Source organism: Protopterus annectens, chromosome 4.part0, assembly GCF_019279795.1.
Source record: "Protopterus annectens isolate FY-2018-M chromosome 4.part0, PAN1.0, whole genome shotgun sequence".
In the NCBI taxonomy this organism is placed as follows: domain Eukaryota; kingdom Metazoa; phylum Chordata; order Ceratodontiformes; family Protopteridae; genus Protopterus; species Protopterus annectens.
Window position 1 is genome coordinate 1,898,089,141 of NC_056733.1, and position 19,755 is coordinate 1,898,108,895.

At 42.6% G+C, this 19,755-nt stretch overlaps 1 protein-coding gene across 1 annotated transcript in view; it reads right to left on the reverse strand.

Annotated features, from left to right (window-relative positions):
• Window positions 1-3,581: 3,581 nt before the first annotated feature.
• CDX1 (caudal type homeobox 1) overlaps window positions 3,582-19,755 on the reverse strand; it is a 277,703-nt gene continuing 261,529 nt past the window's right edge. Inside the window, exon 4 of the mRNA XM_044069939.1 lies at window positions 3,582-3,791. Within this exon, the coding sequence (XP_043925874.1) occupies window positions 3,582-3,791 (210 nt within the window). The remainder of the gene's footprint in view (window positions 3,792-19,755) is intronic.

The window sequence follows — 19,755 nt, forward strand, 5'->3', positions numbered from 1 at the left end:
CTCTGACTTTAAAATTTCCACTCAGTTTCCAACCCATGTCCTTACTTCCTTACTCTAAAATTCAAATCCTCTTCCTCCCTAATCCCAAAGTGCCCAGTTTCTTCCAAATTCTCATCTCTCTATCTAACATCAAAACTTCCCTCTGATTCCCTAACACTAAATCTCCCCTCCTGATGCCAAGCAGTAACCCCCCCCCCTCTTTCCCTAACCCTAAAATCACCCTTCAAATCTATGGCAACTGCACTTACTCTGCTCAAACTAGAAAAATATGTTTGGGTAAGGAGTGACATCTGCTTACTTGGACCTAAGACCCACTGTCTGTGTGTATAATAGTTTTTAGTAGTTTTTATTATGAAGGTTGACATTCTTCTTAGTTATTATTGCCAAGAAAGGTTTGGTAAAGGAGTCTAACAAATATTTAAGTTAATCAGAGACATTCATACTCAAAGTTATGGTTTATGGCAGTGAAGTAAAAGCGTTTTGTGACTTATTGACAAACTTTCTGACATCTTCCAAATTCCAGATGCTAATATCCTTTTGAGTACTTTGCATCTGTTTATATGCATGGTGGGACATATCCATCTCGATTCTGGAATATGTATGTATTAATGGGCGGAGTGGTAAGGCTGACCATTTCTCCCCATGAAGTGACATCTGAATATTGGTGGAAAGACAAAACCCCCCCACATAGGGACTTTATTCCCTGCCTCTTTTTACTTATGCAATTAAGTCAGATGTAGCTGATGTAACTGCATTTCCAGGAAAGGGAATGTCCCCTTCTGTCACCAGTGTAGATTTTTCACCACCTGTGCACCTGAGATGATCTTCACAAAGCAATCACACTCCCTCCACAGAATGACCATATTGGCAAACTAAGTTATTGTATTTCCTTGAACTGCAACGTGAAATTTGAAGACTTCTGGATGTTCTTTTCTTGGACAAGAGCAGCCTAATATAGAATAAATGTACATACTTTAGTCAGCTGTGGGTAGTTGTACTTTCATGAAATGTAGATTTATTAAATAAAACTGGACTCATAACTTAAATTACAAGTAAAAAGTAATCAGCTGTTGTGAGTCATATCTCTAGGTATGCATATTGTAAGCATTTCCAGTTATTGGATGGCATTAACTTGACTGTGCTTTAAGTAATTTATAACAAATCCTCTCTGTTCATCCTGTCATATGCAGGACCACTCTAATGCATGAATCCTTTATACTTACAAGTAAGGGTATAGCCAAGAATTTCAGAATTGTATACCAATATGTATACCAAAGTACTCCATCTTTCAGAATATTGACCCTCTCCTCACCAATTGAAGTTTCCCACCTTCCTTAGACAGGGCATAATCCCTCAGTTTTGATAATTGCGCTAAGTAATAATTATAGAGTTGATGGAAGAGAGCTTGACTGAGCAGTTTTCAGGATTCCACAACAAAAGCTTAGCAGAATAAAAAGATAAATGCAGTGCTCATCCCTTGACAGGTAAAAAACAGGAACAGGAACACAGACGTGATAAAATACATTGTGCTGAACCAGCATACATTTGAAAAAACATATACTCGTGCACTCAGGTTAACTAACATGAGCTCTTCATTGTATGTTAACAATTTAGTGAGGCTCAGTATAATGCCTTAATACCCACAAAAGTCTAACACTAATATATGACGTTGGTAATTTAATGGAGTGCTCAAGTTAAACTGAAATATCTTGTAGATGTACTGTAAATCAGCATTAGATCAATAAAAGGTATCACATCACCCTAGTGTTTCAATTTTAAATAAAGTTTAAAGGTGTACACTATGGTGTACAGTAGTGGGTCAATTAACTGAACTAATTGTGACCTAGGGTAGCTCAGGTAATCAAACTGTTCCGATAATCAAACATATAACTGTACCAAATAAAACACTTCTAAAAATGTTTTGATGAACATTAAACAAGAAAAATACAACAAATGTACTGTAAGTGCAAAATGGTACAGTATATTACTGTAGTACAAGCTCAAAAAATACACACAGGTGATTACGTATAATGTTTACATATTCAGACTTTATGATTTTTTCCAACCGGAAACTTTGGAATGCTGTGTTCTGATAATTGACGTTTTGGATATCGATGTTCAGATAATCAACTCCCTACTGTACTTAGTGTATGGCTGGCTGCAATTGTATTGCTCATCAAAGACTAACAACTACTTCTTAAGAAAGGAATCAGAAAGAAACCAGGTTGCATTATATTTTTATTTACCATCAGAAGATGGCAAATAAGAAAACAATACAACCTACTGATTTCTGACTGATTCCTTTCTTAAGTAATAGTTGTTTGTCTTTGGTTGCTAAAGATACATTTGGTACTCTCATGATTATACATTCCGGGGAGTAGCCTCAGTATCTTTATGACTGTTTTTGTTTTATGCTAACAAAAGACTGACAGTTTATTCAATTGCTGTTATCCTGAGGACTACTTCAGGTTCAGAAAAAAAGAGTGTGCCAACATAAAACCAAAACAAAGTGAATGAGAAGCAAAGCTCCGCTGTTCGTCTAATACATTCCAAACCAATTACTTAATTAATACATTAGTTAATTATATATTTACTGTTTTTTTTTATTTTGGTATATGATATGACATTTGGTAACAGACAGATTAAGTTAGTCATAGTCATTTATTTCAGGCACAACACAAATGACCTTGGTGCCTAATTGAACAGCCATTCCAGCCTAACTGTTCAAATGTAGGAAATCAGCATGCTTCTTCAGTTTGAATGAAAACCATTGCCGGACATGCTTTCAAAGCGAAACACAGAATTCATTCTACTCTTGACATGTATTTTGCATGGTTTCATTTACGGGAACACTCATAGTGGTTCATTCTCAAGACACCTTAAGAATGTTAGAGTTCTCTGACTACAAATTATATTTACTTTGATATTTGCATTTCAGTTCTTGATTCACGTATAGTGCTCTCCATCCTACAAATCACTCTGCTAGGCAGTGTTACATGAAATATAGCTTGTGTGTGTGTGTGTGTGTGTGTGTGTGTGTGTGTGTGTGTGTGTGTGTGTGTGTGTGTGTGTGTGTGTGTGTGAAATGCACTGCTTCTTCATTATTATGATCTATCTCACTGTTTGTTTTAAGGCTGTATTTGTAGTATAGATGTAAACTGAATCTTTGCAGATTCCTCAGAAATGGGTTCTAAATGTGTGTATTTTGCAACTTTGATGCATACAGCACTTCCTGGATCTGTTTCATTTCTTACTTTGAACAGCTTAAGAACATTTATATACAATACTTTAATAAAGCAACACAACATGAATCTTTCAGTACAAAAGGTTCAATGCATATAAACATATTTTTAAAAGCAGTTTTATGAAAAAAAGTAAGCAAAACCTTCATTTTTTAAATGGAATGCAGTCATGAAGTGACAAATTTTGAGGAGTGACATCATAAACTTGCAGCATGACAGCTCCTGGGCATTTTTACACAGTGAAGAATGTGATGCAGTTGCAGGCATTTTGATTTAATAGAAAAGTGTCCTCCAATAAGGCACTGGAAATGATTGAAGTGGTTTCTCCTTTGGAGAAGATCAGCCCAGGTATTCCTCTTTAATAGTCATCGAAAGGGATGGAGAAATCATGCCACTTCCACTACTGCTGCTCACAGCACTCACTCCCCCTGCAGAACCTACACCTGGAGGGGTTGCAGTTGTCGTTGAGGCCTGCTGTGTCTGCTGTTGCATTTTTTTCTTGTTTACCTTTCGTTCTTTTGCCCTTCGGTTTTGGAACCAGATTTTAACCTGCATAAGAGTTATATAACAGATAATTAATCACATGTACATATAGCATGACTAGAATTAACTCACTGTTGGTGTTAGTCATTTACTGCATTTCACTTTCCCTATTAATGTTACTAAAGAATTTACAGGCTGTAACATCCTTAGGACTGCACTTTTAAGAATATTATGTTTCTTGCCCACATGACTCTTCTCTATTATTTCATCGTCAAGTATTAATTCTCTGAAGCTACAAATTGCTGAAACAATCTTCTTCATCTTCTTCTTCATCTTTCAGCTTTTCCCGGTTAAGGGTCGCCACAGCGGATCACCTGTCCGCTCATGATTGGCAGTGGAATTTTACGGTGTCGATTTGCCAGCCCAGCGCCCAACCTTCCACTGAAGGCACATACATGCACACACTCACACCTAGGGCCAATTTAGAGTGTCCAATCCACCTACAGCATGTCTTTGGGATGTGGGAGGAAACCAGAGCACCCGGAGGAAACTCACACGACCACAGGGAGGACATGCAGACTCCGCACAGAAGGCACCCCAGCCGAAGATCAAACCGGAGAACCTCTTCCTGTGAGACGACAATGCTAACCACTGCACCACCGTGGCTGCCCACAAATTGCTGAAACAATAATAAACATTTTGCAGAGAGTACTTTGCACCCCCTGATAGAGGCCTTTGTCGCCCCACAACCTCTTGCTTATGTATACTAACTCCACTGCCATAAAACCATGAAAGAAAGACATTAAAATCTGAAGCACTGCCAGCACACAACTGGAAACACATTGGCAGTGATTTCCAGTGTGAAAGAAAAGGGATTGAAAATAGAAATTGATCTGAACAGTGCCTAAGCAGAGAAAGTACAGTTTTGTACCTACCATAAATGTAGATGTCCGATAGATATGCAACTGCAGTCCTGACATATGGGGTTGTCCTGCCTCAGGCAGCCCTTCGGTCGGCCGGATTCCAAAGTCTGGGTCCGGCGTCGGCCGAAGTCACCTACTCCCCGACGTCAGAGCGGCTGGGGTATAAAGGCATCCGCCGACGCCATCTTCTTCAGTGTTTCTTGCCCCAGATGCCAGGTGCCCTCCAAAGAAGGCTAAATTTGGTGAATGGATAAAAAAAAATTCCAGACATGCACAACAGTAATAAACAGATACACCATAACAGATATCCCCAGCTAATAGAGGAAAGAGGGAATGGACCCAAAAGGAAAATTGCAGAGGGGTAGGAGGGAGGGAAAACCTGACTGCAGTTGCATATCTATCAGAGATCTACATTTATGGTAGGTACAAAACTGTACTATGTCCTTCAAGAATGCAACTGCAGTCCTGACATATGGGTTGAATACCATAGCCAAGCTGGGGGTGGTAGGATCTAAGAAAGGGATGGTGTAGGTAAAATGCCCTGCAGGACTGCCGAAGCAAAGCCTGCTCGGAATCTGGAGTATAAAGGCAGGTTGTAGTGTTTGGTAAATGTATGCATGGAGCTCCATGTAGCAGCCTCTAGAATGTCCTTTGTAGCCACTCCTCTTAGAAAGGCTGTGGTTGTGGCTATAGCTCTGGTGGAGTGTGGCCTAATATTGGCTGGCACACCTTTTCCATGGAAAGAGTAACAGAATCTGATGCAGTGTCCAATCCATTTTGAAATTGTTTGTTTGGAGATTGCCTTTCCTTGCACTCAAGCAGCATAGGCTACAAAGAGTTGATCAGACTTTCTGGTGGTTTTTGTTCTGTCCAAGTAGTAGCGTAATTGTCTGTGTATGTCCAAAGTGTGCAGCAGTTTTTCCCCCTTATTTTGAGGATTGGGAAAGAAAGTAGGCAGGTGAATTGCTTGATTTATAGACACCCTGGATATCACTTTTGGCATGAATGAAGGATTGGTTCTTAGAGAAAACTCTGTCCTGATGAAAAATGAGAAAGGGAGGTACTGCCATGAGGGCCTGTATCTCCGAGACTCTTCTTGCTGAGGTAACTGCCAACAGGAAAACCGTTTTCCAGGAGAGAAATTGCATTTCTGAAGATGCTGCTGGTTCAAAAGGAGGAAGAGTTAATTTTTCCAAGACGAAATTGAGGTCCCATGCAGGTTCTGGTGGTTTTCTGAGAGGTTTGATATTCTTTTTCCCTCTTAGAAACTGTCTTAGCAAGGGATGCGAAAACACAGGTGGGTTGCAGTTGTATTTTGCTGAGATTGCTGAAGCGTGAATTTTTATGGAAGAATACGAGAGGCCACTATGAAACATTTCTGCCAAGTATTCTAATCTGTGGTATGCTCATTACTGATGCATCCTGACCCTTGCTGGCATTCCAGATGATGAATCTCTTCCACTTGGCTGAATAGGTTTTTCTGGTGGAAGGTCTGCGGGCTTCCAGTAAGATTTCTTGTACTTTTTCGGAAAGAGAGATATGGGTGAAAGTCATGGAACACTCCAAGCTGTCAGCTGTAATGGTTGCAGGTTTTGATGAACAGTCCTGTAATTGTGCTGAGTTAGAAGCAGAGGCCATAGAGGCAAGGGCCACGGTTTGGTGTGAGTTATGCTCAGTAGCAATGGATACCAGTGCTGCCTTGGCCAGTCTGGAGCTATCAAAATTCCTTTTGGTTGCTCTGCTTTGATCTTCAGTAACACCTTGGCCAGTAATGGTAGAGGAGGGAATGCATAAATTGTTAGGGAATTCCAGCTGAAGGAGAGAGCATCCATTCTCCAGGCTAGAGGATGGTGCGTCCTTGAACAGAACTTCTCCAGGTGATGATTGAGGTGAGAAGCAAAGAGATCTATGTCCGGTCTTCCCCATGCACTTGTTATTTGTGAGAAAATGTGTGGATGCAGCATCCATTCGTGCGGATCCAAGAAATTTCTGCTCAGCCTGTCCGCCAGAACATTGTCCTTGCCTGGAACAAACTGGGATTGCAAGTGGATGTTCAGATTCAGGGACTTTTCCCAAAGAGTCATTGTTAGTCTGCAGAGGGGGTAAGAGTGAGTGCCTCCCTTCTTGTTTATATACCACATGACAGTGGTGTTGTCTGTCCTTATTAGCAGATGCCCTTGGTGAAGGGATTTCCCGAAGGCCTCGATTGCATGTATCACTGCCAACATCTCTTTTTGATTTATGTGCAGATGCATTTCCCTGGGAGTCCATTGCCCTTGAATGCATCTGCCCTTCATGTGTGCCCCCCATCCATGATCTGAGGCATCTGTTGTAATGGTTTGACTTGCTAGAGGTTTGTTGAAAGACATGCCTTTGTTTAAATGACTTGCTTGAGCCCACCACAAAAATTCCCTTTGCAGGCATGGAATGAGTGGTATTACATTTTCTAGATTGTGGCTGTGTTGAGACCATAAGCTTTTTAGGTACCATTGTAGCTTTCTCATGTGAAGTCTTGCCAGAGGTACCAGAAGAATCCAAGATGCCATGAACCCCAGGGCCTGCAGGATTTTCCTTGTGGTCAACTGGGTGAGCTTTGCTAGGCTTTTGAAGTAATCTGGTAAATGTTCTTGTTTCTCCTCTGTGAGGAAAGCCATTTGTGATTGTGTGTCCAATTTGGCTCCTAGGAAAATAATCTGTTGGGATGGCAGTAGTCTTGATTTTTGAATGTTGACTGTGTATCCCAAAGCCTGTAGTAGTTGAATGACATAGTCCAAGTTTCTTATCAAGGTTTGTTTGCTGTCTGCTTGTATAAGGCAGTCGTCCAGGTAAGGGTATATTTGAATCCCCTGGAGCCTGCAATGTGCAACTACTGATGCCAGGCATTTCGTGAATACTCTGGGTGCAGTAGATAAGCCAAACGGCAATGCTGAGAATTGATAAGGCTCTGACCCTGCAATAAATCTGAGGTATCTTCTGCAACTGTGTCTGATTGGGACATGCAGGTATGCCTCCTTGAGGTCCAGAGTAACCAGCCAAGACCCCTTGCCCAGCATGGGAAGGAGTTGCTGTAAAGTCAGCATTTTGAATTTTGGCACAATGAGAAAAGTGTTTAGAGCGGACAAGTCCAGTATAGGTCTCCATTGCTTTTCTTTTCTTGGAACAAGGAACAGTCTTGAATAGAATCCCTGGCCTTGTTCCTGAGGAGGAACCTTTTCTATTGCTTTTATTTGTAACAGCTTTGAAACTTGTATGAGTGCCTCTGCCCTTTGATTTTGTGGCAGATTTGGCATGTCTTGTCTCGTTGGTAAGGTATAGAAGTGGAACCTGTAACCTTTGTCTACTATGTACAGAATCCATTTGTCCTTGGTTAAAATGTGCCAGTTCTTTGAGAATAAGGATAATTTTCCGCCTAGAGGTGCTTCTCTTTGAGCCTTGGTCGGCGGAGTGAAAGTCAAATCATTGTGATTGTCCCTGTGATGCAGCTGAACTCCCTGCGCCACTTCTCTGATTTGGTGGTTGCCATTGGCGGCCCCTGTAGGAGCCTCGGTATTGCCCTCTACCTCGAGCACGCCTGTTTTTTCCCCTTTGAAACTTGTCAGTGTCTGGAAAGGACCAATTCTTTGAAGGCCAATTCCTGCTGAATCTGGGTGGCTGAACCTGGAGGAAATCCTTGACTGTCTGTACTGATTTAGCCTTTTCCTCAATAGACTTCAACACATCCTGTGCATTAGCACCAAAAAGCTTCTATTTTTCCAGAGGTGCATCTAGGAGCTTTACTTTAACATGGTCTGGCAGTGGCTGTTCTTTCAGCCAAGCATGTCTACGTATAACAGCTCCTGTCATAGCTGCCCTACATGAAGCTTCCAATGCATCATAACCACACTGAAGAAAATGATTGCCAACCTGCTGAGTGTTATGAACCAAATCCTGCAATGCCTTTCTATCTATAGGCTCAGGAGAGGCTAACTTTTTCTGCAAATCATCCATTAAATAATCCTGGTACTGAAACATATGAAAAAGACAGTTAAGTGACCTCATGGCAAGGGTGGAAGAGGTATAAACTTTTTTGCCCCATCTCTCCAGGGACCTTGATTCCCTGTCTGCGGGCAAAGGGTTTTTGGCCGAGGAAGTAGCCACTCCTTTGGGCCCCTGAGAAATAGTTTCTAGGTCCACAGAGTGGGCCTTAAAGAGATGCTTATGAGTTTCAGGAACACTGTAATATCTGTCTGGCTTGAGAGGAGCAGGAGGGAGAGAATCAGGGGAGGCACTGGAGTCTGAGTATACATCATCCAAGACATCCAACACTGGAGGAATAGCTAATGGTCTGTGCTGGGGTAACTTAAGGAAGGTACGTAGCCTTTTCCTGGAGTCAGAAAATTCCTGACCCTGCCACTGAAAATGTTCTCCCATGGAGTGGAGAACTTCTCTGAAAGAAATATCCTCTGGAGGAGAGGCAGAAGGAATTGATTCCTCAGCATCAGAGTCCTCGTAGGCCTGGAAGGATTCTTCCTGGGTATCTGAGTGCTCTGAATCCCTAGAGGCTTCATCCGAAGAGAGAGTATCTGTCTGCTCAGTCCTAGGCCTTTTATCTGCATGAGGCTGAGAACCTCTGCCTGGATGCGACTGAGAACCTCTGATTAGAGAGATTAGATCTGCAGCTAGGGTCATGATCTGTTTATAAGAAGAGGGGCCCTGGGAAAAAGTTTTAGGAGGATGGGCCTTATCCTGGCTGGCAGCCTTAGCACGTATGAAGGCCTTGATGGACATGGAGACCGGAGGCCTAGCTGGCCCACGTGCAGGAATAACTTTATCCACTGGTATGGTGTCAGGTAAATCTTGAGCTTCGGTTTCGGGAGGAAAATCAACAACCGGCACCGGGGAAACCTCCGGGACCGAAGTACGCGGTAAAGCGGTGTCGTCGGCCTGGAGCGGTTGAATTACCACCTCCGAAGAGGCCAATGCACTCGCGGAAGGCTTAGGCGTGGTATCGGTGAATGACACGGGCCGAGGATGTCGGTCCCGGTCCTTGCGTTTTTTGGGAATATGTGCTGTCGGTTGTTCCGACGGCATGATATAAGCGTAATATTCGCCAAAAAAGTCTTCGGCAAATTCTGCCTAGCACCTGAGGGTCCGCTTATTAAAGCAAGCACAGGCAGCACAGGCCGAGACGTCGTGGTCTGGGCCCAGGCAGGGAAGGCAGTAAGAATGGAAGTCCTTATGAGGTACTTGTTTACCACAAGACAAACAATTATTAACCTTTTCAATTTTTTCTGACATCGGCTGAGGCAAGAAAAATGTTCCCCAACGGGGTACTTAGCTTGTTGATGACTTTGGTAACTGAAAACACAGGAGCTGACCGACCGGCACTTGCGAACTGCTAATGCTTCGGGCACCGCGCGGCAAGAAAGACTGGAGAAGATGGTGTCGGCGGATGCCTTTATACCCCAGCCGCTCTGACGTCGGGGAGTAGGTGACATCGGCCGACGCCGGACCCAGACTTTGGAATCCGGCCGACCGAAGGGCTGCCTGAGGCAGGACAACCCCATATGTCAGGACTGCAGTTGCATTCTTAAAGGACATCTTTCATTTTATTTGCATGTGCAAGTTTTAAACCTCTTCACTTTACACTCAGCCACATACAGAAAAGCTCCATATGACTGAAATGTTTTGGATTGCTATGTCAACTAGTCAAAATGAACACAAAAAGGCAGAACCTACTATAAGGTTAGACAATATTTTGTAAAGCTCTCCACCAAACATAATTACGACAATATGACTTGTCTGATTAACTGTCTCCACATCTATCTCTAAATCCTTCTGCTTATATTTGCCTCAGTTTCACTTTATATGATTTATTAACCAAGTAGTTAAATTACAACAAAATGTTCCCATTTTAGATATGTCGCATAGTATAAATCAATCATCTCATTGTGATGTAAAGAATAATGCTATATAAATCAAAACACAGGAATATATGCTTAGTTCATTTATCATTTGTTTATACTGCTGCTGTTGGTACATAACATGTAGCATACATGTCAGTCCAATCAGAAGTGTTAACTTATTTATAGGAATCAAAACATGTGTTGTTTTAGACCTGCATTTGAATATTAAGAGGAAGTATTAGCTTTCAAAAATAGTGTAATTTATATTCTTGTTATAAATCTGTAGCAGCTCATTGCTGTCACATTAACTCTAAATCTCAAGACTTTTCTATGAATTATGCATGCATGCATTATTTAGGATTAAAAAGTTTTCTACCCTACTTGGCCTTTTATTTTAGCTACTTTTGTCTCTTGGCTCTGTAGTGGCTGATTCTTAGAGATTGACCCATATTCCTGGCAAATGAATTAATAAATAAAAAAAATTACAAATAAAATTTGTCCTGAAAAGGGTATATAAATTACACTAGAATCAGTCAATCAGTGTTTTCTTTACTAAACATCATCATTAATACATTTTATAATCTTGATTCTAATTTGTTATTGGACATAATTTTGTAAATCTTTAGTGCAAAATGGCAGGTAAAGCATATAATAGTATGGCATGTTAACAGTTATGCTAAATATATATATGTGTTTAACATGTTTCACCTATAATAGTTTCCTTTTTACCTTAGATGCTCTGTAAGGCAATTGAGTTTTCCAAAACACAATAAAGTAGTGTGTCCTTTCTTCACACTATCTGAGGAAGTGGCTGTTAAGCCATTACTCACATCAAAACACAATAATATTTCTCTAAATTTAGAGAAACATTACTGTGTTTTGATGTGAGTAATGGCTTAACAGCCACTTCCTCAGATAGGTGAGAGATCATAGACTGCAGATAAATTAGAAAGCTGCCAGACATTCTCAGCAACTGATATGGGCAATCTATGATCTCTCACCTCTGATTTAGAAACTGGCTAGAATGTCTCCATTAACTAAAATGACTATGGTATCCATTTCAGCATCTAGGTTATTAGCTAGGCTGATATAATTAATAGGTATTTATTTAAAAATGCAACCTGGATGCAGCATTCATTATTATGTAACTGCAATATTTAGGGGGGGATATGCTGCTCACCCAATATATAGGAGAATGGTCATTCTAGGTGGAGCAAGTAGTTTTATTGGAGTCCATAGTGCGTTTGACAGCAAGTGGTACTACAGTACTGAAAAACCTATAAATGTATTCAGTCATTCATTCTACAGCTACCTGCTTTATACAAGTCATAGTCATGAAGCTACTGCAACATATACTGCAGTCAGTTGGTGCAAGCTATGCAAGGTCATCCTTAATGCGATGCCAACACATTATAGGACATACACAGACACACACAATTATATTTTCACCTAAAGGCAATTTAGGCAATCAACAATTCAACTATGTCATCTGTTTTTGATGCTGAAGAAAGTAAGAACAGCTATCTTAAACCCACACAGATACAACAGCAACACTCAAAATGCTAACCACTGCTCCACTGTAAAACCCAAGTTCAGGACTCTGGTATGAAGGTTTTTTGTTTGGATATTACCTTTTGGTATTACTTCAGCACCTGAAATGTTTCACCATGAAATAAGTACATTCCTTAGAAATCATGACAGCACAATGGTGTCATAATAAAAGACATTTTGGTGTTAGGGCCTGATAAGAGTCATATGATAAAAGGCTTAAGGCAGTGCTTCAGACCACTGATGAGTCAGGGCTCTAGCTTAATAAGCAAAAATGATGTTTTGAAAAAGTAAAATTCAGTCTTCTAATAACGTACTACTGGAAATGGTATCAAAGCAGATCTAAGTAAAGTAAAAACTGTTACTGAGTTAACAACTCCAGGCATTGTAAACTATGTGGTCAAATTATATCCCAGGAGTTTCAGTGGTAATTCATCCTGTAACAAAATAGTTAAAGAAAGAAGTAATATGGCCATGTCATGTTTTGTAGGTTCAAGCCTATGTTAGGGTCCATACTAGTGCTTGTCTATTATGAGATCACTCAAAGTACAGTTGTGTACACGTACCATAAATGTAGATGTTCGAGTGTATTCACTGTTGCACTCATCACATTTGGGTTATCTCTGCCAGGGTAGCTCAGACACCATTCTTGCTGAAGTGATGGGCAGAAGCAAGGCTGTCTTCCATGAGAGAAACTTTAATTCTGCTGAAGCTGCTGGTTCAAAGGGGGGCAGGATGAGTTTCTCTAACACAACGTTTAGGTCCCAAGCTGGGGTAGGTGCTCTTCTGGGTGGCCTAAAGTTGATAGCCCCACTAAGAAACTGTTTGATGAGAGGGTGTGAGAAAAGAGGTTGCTCAGTGCTGAAATGAGCAGAGATAGCAGAGGCATGAATTTTAATAGAGGAAAAGGATAGACACTGCGTAGTAGGTCAGCTACGTAATCCAGGATGAGAGGTAGGGAGAGCTGTGCCGTATCGGCTCCCTTAGCCTGGATCCAGGTGCAGAACCTTTTCCAGTTGTCAGCATAAGACTTTCTAGTGCTAGGGCATCTGGCCTCATGTATAATATCTAGAACCTGTTTACTGAAATTGACAGCTTGTACAGTGGTCAGGGAATAAGCCAGGCTGCCAAACTGAGGGTCTGCAATTGGGGATGCATGAATTCTCCTTACCTCTGGGTCAGAAGTGTTGGGATATGACAGAGATGCCATGGTGGCAGAGGGGACAGGCTGCACAGCAATGGGTACCAGTGCTGGTGTGGCCAGTCTGGAGAGCAGGGAAAGGACTTGCTTTTTGGCCTCTGCCCACTGGTTTGGAGGTACATCTGGGAATACTTTTGGGGTTGGTAGAGTGTGGAAAGAAAATTTGTATCCCTGCGACACTATGTTGAGGACCCAGTGGTCGTTGGTAATGGTGGCCCAGGTGCTTGTGTGGAAGGAGAGTTTTCCTCCCAGGGGCAAGTGCAGGTGGGCAGAGGGAGGGGGTGGAAGTGGAGAGTCATAGTGAGTTCTTACCATGAGGGGGTGGCTTTGCACTCCCTGGTTTAGAAGTGGAGGCACTCCATTGCCTTGATCTCTGCATTCCCTGTGGCTGTTGTCTGTGGGGGAGGGTCTGCTTCCCTGGGGTCTAGGCTGAACTGACCTAGAGGGGGGCAGGAAAGGACCAGTGTTTGGAGGGGCAATGCCTACTGAACATGGGTGGCTGGACCTGCAGGAAATACTTAACTGTCTGCATAGATTTAGCTTTTTCTTCCATCTTTTTTAAGACCTCCTCTGCCTTGGTGCCAAATAAGTTGGCTTTGTGCAAGAGTGCATCCAATGCTTTAGATATGACATGGTCTGGCAAGGACTGTTCCTTAAGCCAAGCATGCCTTCTAAGGACAGAACCAGTGAGTGCTGCTCTGCAAGATGCTTCTAGGGCATCAAAACCACAGCATAAGCTGTGCTTAGTTACTTGACTTGTAGAATGCATTAAATCTTGATATTTTTTGTTTGAGGAGTTCCATGGTATGCTGCTGGAATTTTAGTATGTGGAATTCACAATTTAGTGCTCTAATTGCAAGAGTAGCAGAGGTGTATACTTTTTTACCCCATCTGTCTAAAGCTCGGGAATCCCTGTCTGAAGGGGTGGGATTCTTAGCAGAAGTTGCTCTAATTCCTTTCGACCCTTGGGAGATAACCTCAAGATCAGGAGTAGGATTTTTGAAAAGAAATTTGTGAGAGTCAGGAACTCTGTAATACCTGTCAGGTTTCTGGGAGCTGGATGGAGGGTGTTAGGAGTTAAACTAGATTTGATGAAAACATCATCCACAGCATCCAGGATAGGAGGAATGGCCAGGGGTCTGTGCTGTGGAAGATCTAAAAATTCCCTGAGTCTCTTTTTAGACTGAGGGTAGTCCTGACATTCCCTATGGAAATGCTCCCTTAAAATATGATGGGTTTCCCCAAAGGAAAAATCTTTGGGTGGAGATGTTGAAGGAATGGATTCCTCTGCATCAGAATCCCCATAAGCAGAGAGGGGTTGCATGCCTTCATATTCAGAGGCATCGGAGTTATCGGACTCCTGTTCAGATAAGACTACTGGGCCCAAATCTCTTTTTCTTTTGGAAGGGGTAGCTTGGCTTCCCCATATCAACACTATAAGGTCTTCCACCATTTTAAGCATTTGAGACTGAGGTAAGGAAGCAGGTGCCTGAGATGGGGTCATCGCTTTCTTGGTTGTGGTTCATACCCTGGGCCTTAGAAACTCGATAATTTTTGAAAGAACAGAAGACACGAAAGAAGTAGTTGGTTTGTGTCGAGAATCGGTAGTACGAAGTACTTCCTAGGAAGCTGGTGCCTGCTCAGCGGCTCTGAACCCATCCAAGGTAGAGACAACCACAGGATCCTTAGTCGATGAGTTTTGTGGCATTCCGGACTCCAAAAGTGTCTCGGTAGTGGCCTGCGAATCCAGAGGAGTGGGCATTAGGGGCTGCAAAAGCACCTCACTGAAGACTGGAGAACTGACGACTAGCTTAACGGAAGCGTCGTCGGTAGGTTTGGCCCTGTGCAGTCTGTCTCTGTCTTTATCCTTACGTTTTTTCAGAAGATCTGATGTCGGATGGCTTACTGAAGCCATATAGGAAACTGAGGACTGAGACTGAAAATATCTAGCTACAATAAGGACCCGATGACGTATAGTTCTGGTGCTGAACAAAGCACAAAAGCGACAGCAGGGGACGTTGTGGTCTGGGCCTAAGCAAGTGATGCAGTAAGAATGAAAGTCTTGGTGTGGTATTTGCTTTCCACAAGTGAGATTATTGCTAACTTTTTCTGACATCAGTTAGAGCAAGAAAAAAGGATCCCCAAGGGGGTACTTAGTTTTAGAAGACTTCAACTTCAGTTCGGAAAACAAAACTCAGGTAGCGGCCGACTGGTACTCATGCGAACTGCTTCTGCTTCTGGCTCCTCGGCAAGAAAGACTGATGTAATGGCGTCAGCTGCCTCACTTTATACTACTGATGACCTGACATCAGTCCTGAAGCGACAGTAACCGATGCAGAAATATTAAGCCTCTGGTATTCGGGCCAGCTGAGAGTTATGTGATGACTGCAACAATGAAACATGAAAAAAGTACAGTTTTGTACCTACCATAAATGTAGATGTTCGAGTGTTCACACTGCTGCAGTCATCACACTTGGGTTATCTGCCTTCAGCGATCCCGCAGCCGGCCTGAGTTCCAAAGTCTTGGTTCGGCGTCGGTTGCAGTCGCTTCTTCCCTGACGTCAGTGCGACAGGGGTATAAAAGAGGCAGCCGACACCATTTTCTTCAGTTTTGCTTGCCCCAGATGTCAGGTGCCCCCAAATAGGAAGGCAATACATAATCCTAAGAAAAATACATGAGTAGAAAACAATAGCTACAGCTGTAAGCAAATACACCATATAGAAATATATCATATAGATTGTATAAAAAGGGAGGTATAGAAAAAACCCAGGTAAGAAGAGGGGATGGTGGGAGGGTAACCTGGACTGCAGCAGTGTGAACACTCGAACATCTACATTTATGGTAGGTACAAAACTGTGCTATGTTCATTGTGTTACACTGCTGCAGTCATCACACTTGGGTTGAATCCCAAAGCTAAGGCTGGGTGGTTGGTACTAAACAGGGTTTGGAGAAGCTAGTAGGCCCTGCAGAACTGCAGTGGCAAAGCCAGCTCTGGTTTTTGAGTACAGAGGTAAGTGGTAGTGCTTGGTGAAGGTGTGCACTGAACTCCAAGTTGCAGCCTCCAAAAATATCCTTGGTTGGTACCCCTCTGAGGAAGGCTGCTGATGTTGCTGTAGCCCTGGTGGAGTGGGGCCTAATGTTACCAGGCACAGGTTTCCCATGGTGTGTGTAGCAGAAATGGATACAATGTCCTATCCATTTTGAAATGGTTTGTTTTGAGATAGCTTTTCCTTGTGATCCTGCAGCATAGGATACAAAGAGTTGGTCAGATTTTCTGAAAGTCTTAGTTTTATCCAAGTAGAAACGTAATTGCCTGTGAATGTCCAAAGAGTGTAGTAGCCTTTCCCCTTTATTCTGGGGGTTTGGATAAAAGGTGGGTAAATGAATGGTTTGGTTTAGAGCCACACTGGATACCACCTTTGGCATAAAGGAAGGGTTGGTTCATAAAGAGACTCTGTCTTGATGAAAAATGATGAAAGGCTCCACTGCCATTAGGGCCTGTAGCTCTGAGACTCTTCGTGCTAAAGTTATTGCTAGCAGCAGGGCAGTTTTCCATGATAAAAATTGTAAATCGGCTGAAAAAGCTGGTTCGAAGGGCGGTAGTATAAGTTTTTCCAAGACAAAATTGAGGTTCCAAGTTGGTGTTGGTGCTCTCCAGGATGGTCTTATGTTCTTAGCCCCTCTGAGGTGCTGTCTTAGTAATGGATGTGAAAATATAGGTGGATCCGTGTTGTAATGAGCTGAAACAGCTGAAGCGTGGATCTTAATAGATGAAAAGGAAAGTCCTTTGTGCAACATCTCAGTTAAATATTGCAGTATCTGAGGAATATTTGGGACAAGAGGATTTTGGTCTTTAGCCTGGTTCCAGGCGCAGAATCTTTTCCATTTGTCTGAGTAGGTTTTCCTGGTGCTGGGTCTCCTGGCCTCCAGAATGGCATCCATAACAGCTTTAGAGAGAAGTGTTGACTGGTTGTTTAGGTAATCTGCCATGCAGCCAGATTTAAAGTCTTGAGCTGGCTGTGTAGAATCTGATTGTTTTGCTGAGTCAGCAGGTGAGGAATTTGAGGTAAAATCCATGGTGGGCCATGAGCCATGTTCCTTAATATTGGATACCAGTGTTGGTGTGGCCAGTCTGGAGCAATGAGTATCATTTGTGGCTTCTCTAATCTGGCTTTCAGGAGCACCTTTACCAGAAGAGGCAGTGGAGGAAAGGCATACACTGTTAATGTTTTCCAACTGAATGAGAGAGCGTCCACTTTCCAAGCTTGTGTGTGGTATGTCCTTGTGCAAAATTTCCGTAGTTGGTGGTTTTGGGGGGAGCCAAACAGATCCATATCTGGGCTCCCCCATTTTTGAGTTATCATTGTGAATACTTGTGGCTCTAGTTTCCACTCGTGAGGATCCATGATATTTCTGCTTAGTTCGTCTGCCAATGTATTTTTCTTTCCTGGCAGGAATTGTGCTTGTAGTTGAACTTGGTAGGTCAGTGCTGTGTTCCACAACGTCATTGCTTGCCTGCATAGGGGGTAGGAATGTGTGCCCCCTTGTTTGTTTATGTACCACATCACTGTGGTGTTGTCCATCTTTATTAGAAGTTGTCCTGGATGTAGGAGGTCCTTGAAAGCTGTTAGGGCATTTTGTACAGCTAGCATCTCTTTTTGATTGATGGGGAGATGCATTTGATCTGCAGACCATTTGCCCTGAATGCACTGTCCTGTCATGTGTGCTCCCCAGGCGTAATCCGATGCATCTGTTGTTATTGTTTGCCTGGCTGTGGGTAAGGTAAAAGGCTGACCTTTGTTGAGGTGACATGCCTGAGCCCACCATAGAAATTCCTGTTGAAGGCAGGGAATGAGTGGTATTATTGTTTCCAAGCTGTGGCTGTGTTGAGTCCATACGCTTTTCAGGTACCATTGTAGTTTCCTCATATGCAGTTTGGCATATGGTATTAGTAGTAAGCAAGATGCCATGAATCCCAAGGCCTGCAGAATTTTTCTTGCAGGGAGTTGGGTCTTTGTTGCCATCATGTTGAAGTATTGAGTCAGTTGTCCTTGCTTGTCTGGCTTGAGGTAAGCCATCTGGGCTGTTGTATTCAAGCTGGCACCCAGGAATATTATCTCTTGTGAGGGCACTAGTTTTGACTTCTTTTCGTTTACTGTGTACCCTAGGAAACTTAGTAGGTTTTTTACAAACGCCAGATGTTTTAAAAGAATGTCCTTGCTTTCTGCTTGAATAAGGCAGTCGTCCAGGTATGGATATATTTGAATTCCTCTTTGTCTGCAGTATGCAATTACTGGTACCAGGCATTTTGTGAAGACCCTGGGCGCAGTAGATAAGCCAAAGGGCAGTGCAGAGAATTGGTAATGAGTTGAACCTGCTATAAATCGGAGGTATCTTCTGCAATTTTGTCTGATAGGGACATGCAGGTATGCCTCCTTGAGGTCCAACGTTACTAGCCAAGCCTTCTTGCCCAGAATGGGAAGAAGTTGCTGTAGTGTGAGCATCTTGAATTTGGGTACTTCCAGGTATGTGTTTAGAATTGAAAGATCCAGAATGGGTCTCCAGGCTTTGTCCTTTCGGGGAACAAGAAAGAGTCTTGAGTAAAATCCTTGTCCTTGCTCCTGTGTAGGAACCTGTTGGATGGCTCTCATGTCCATGAGAGCTGTAATTTGTCTTTGAGCCTCTGCCCATTGATTTGGTGGCAGGTTTGGCATTTCTTTTATCCTTGGTAAAGTGTGAAAGTGGAACCTGTATCCCTGAGATACAATATTTAGAACCCATTTGTCTTTTGTGATGATATGCCAATTGCCTGCAAAAAGTGCAAGTTTTCCTCCCAAGGGAGCTGCCAAGAGGGATTTGCTTGGCAGTCTGAGGGGTAAGTCATTGTGATTGTCTTCTGAAAGTTTGAGACCTGTCTTCTCCTCCTTTCTGGGTTGTGGCACCCCATTGTCGTGGCTTGTAAGAGCCTTGTGGCTGACATTTGCCCCTTGGGCATCTATATTTGCCCCTCTGTGGTCTGTCAGAAGTTGGAAAGGACCAGTTTTTGGTTGGCCAATTTCTGCTGAAACGAGGGGGTTGAACCTGTAAAAAATCCTTGACCGTCTACATAGATTTTGCCTTATCCTCCATTTTCTTTAAAACCTCTTTTGCTTTCACACCAAATAAAACCTCCTGCTGTAAAGGTGCATCCAATAACTTTGCTTTAACATGATCAGGTAAAGTTTGTTCTTTTAACCAAGCATGCCTACGAATGACAGACTCTGTTACTGCTGCTCTACAAGAAGCTTCCAATGAATCAAATCCACATTGCAAAGTATGTTTTCCCACTTGCTCAGCTGCATGCAACAAATCTTGCATTTCCTTGTAATCAGGCTGCTCTGTATGTGTGAGCATTTTTTGTTTTAATTGAGACATCAAATACTGTTGATATTTCAGCATGTGAAACTGGCAATTTAAGGCCCTCATAGCTAGA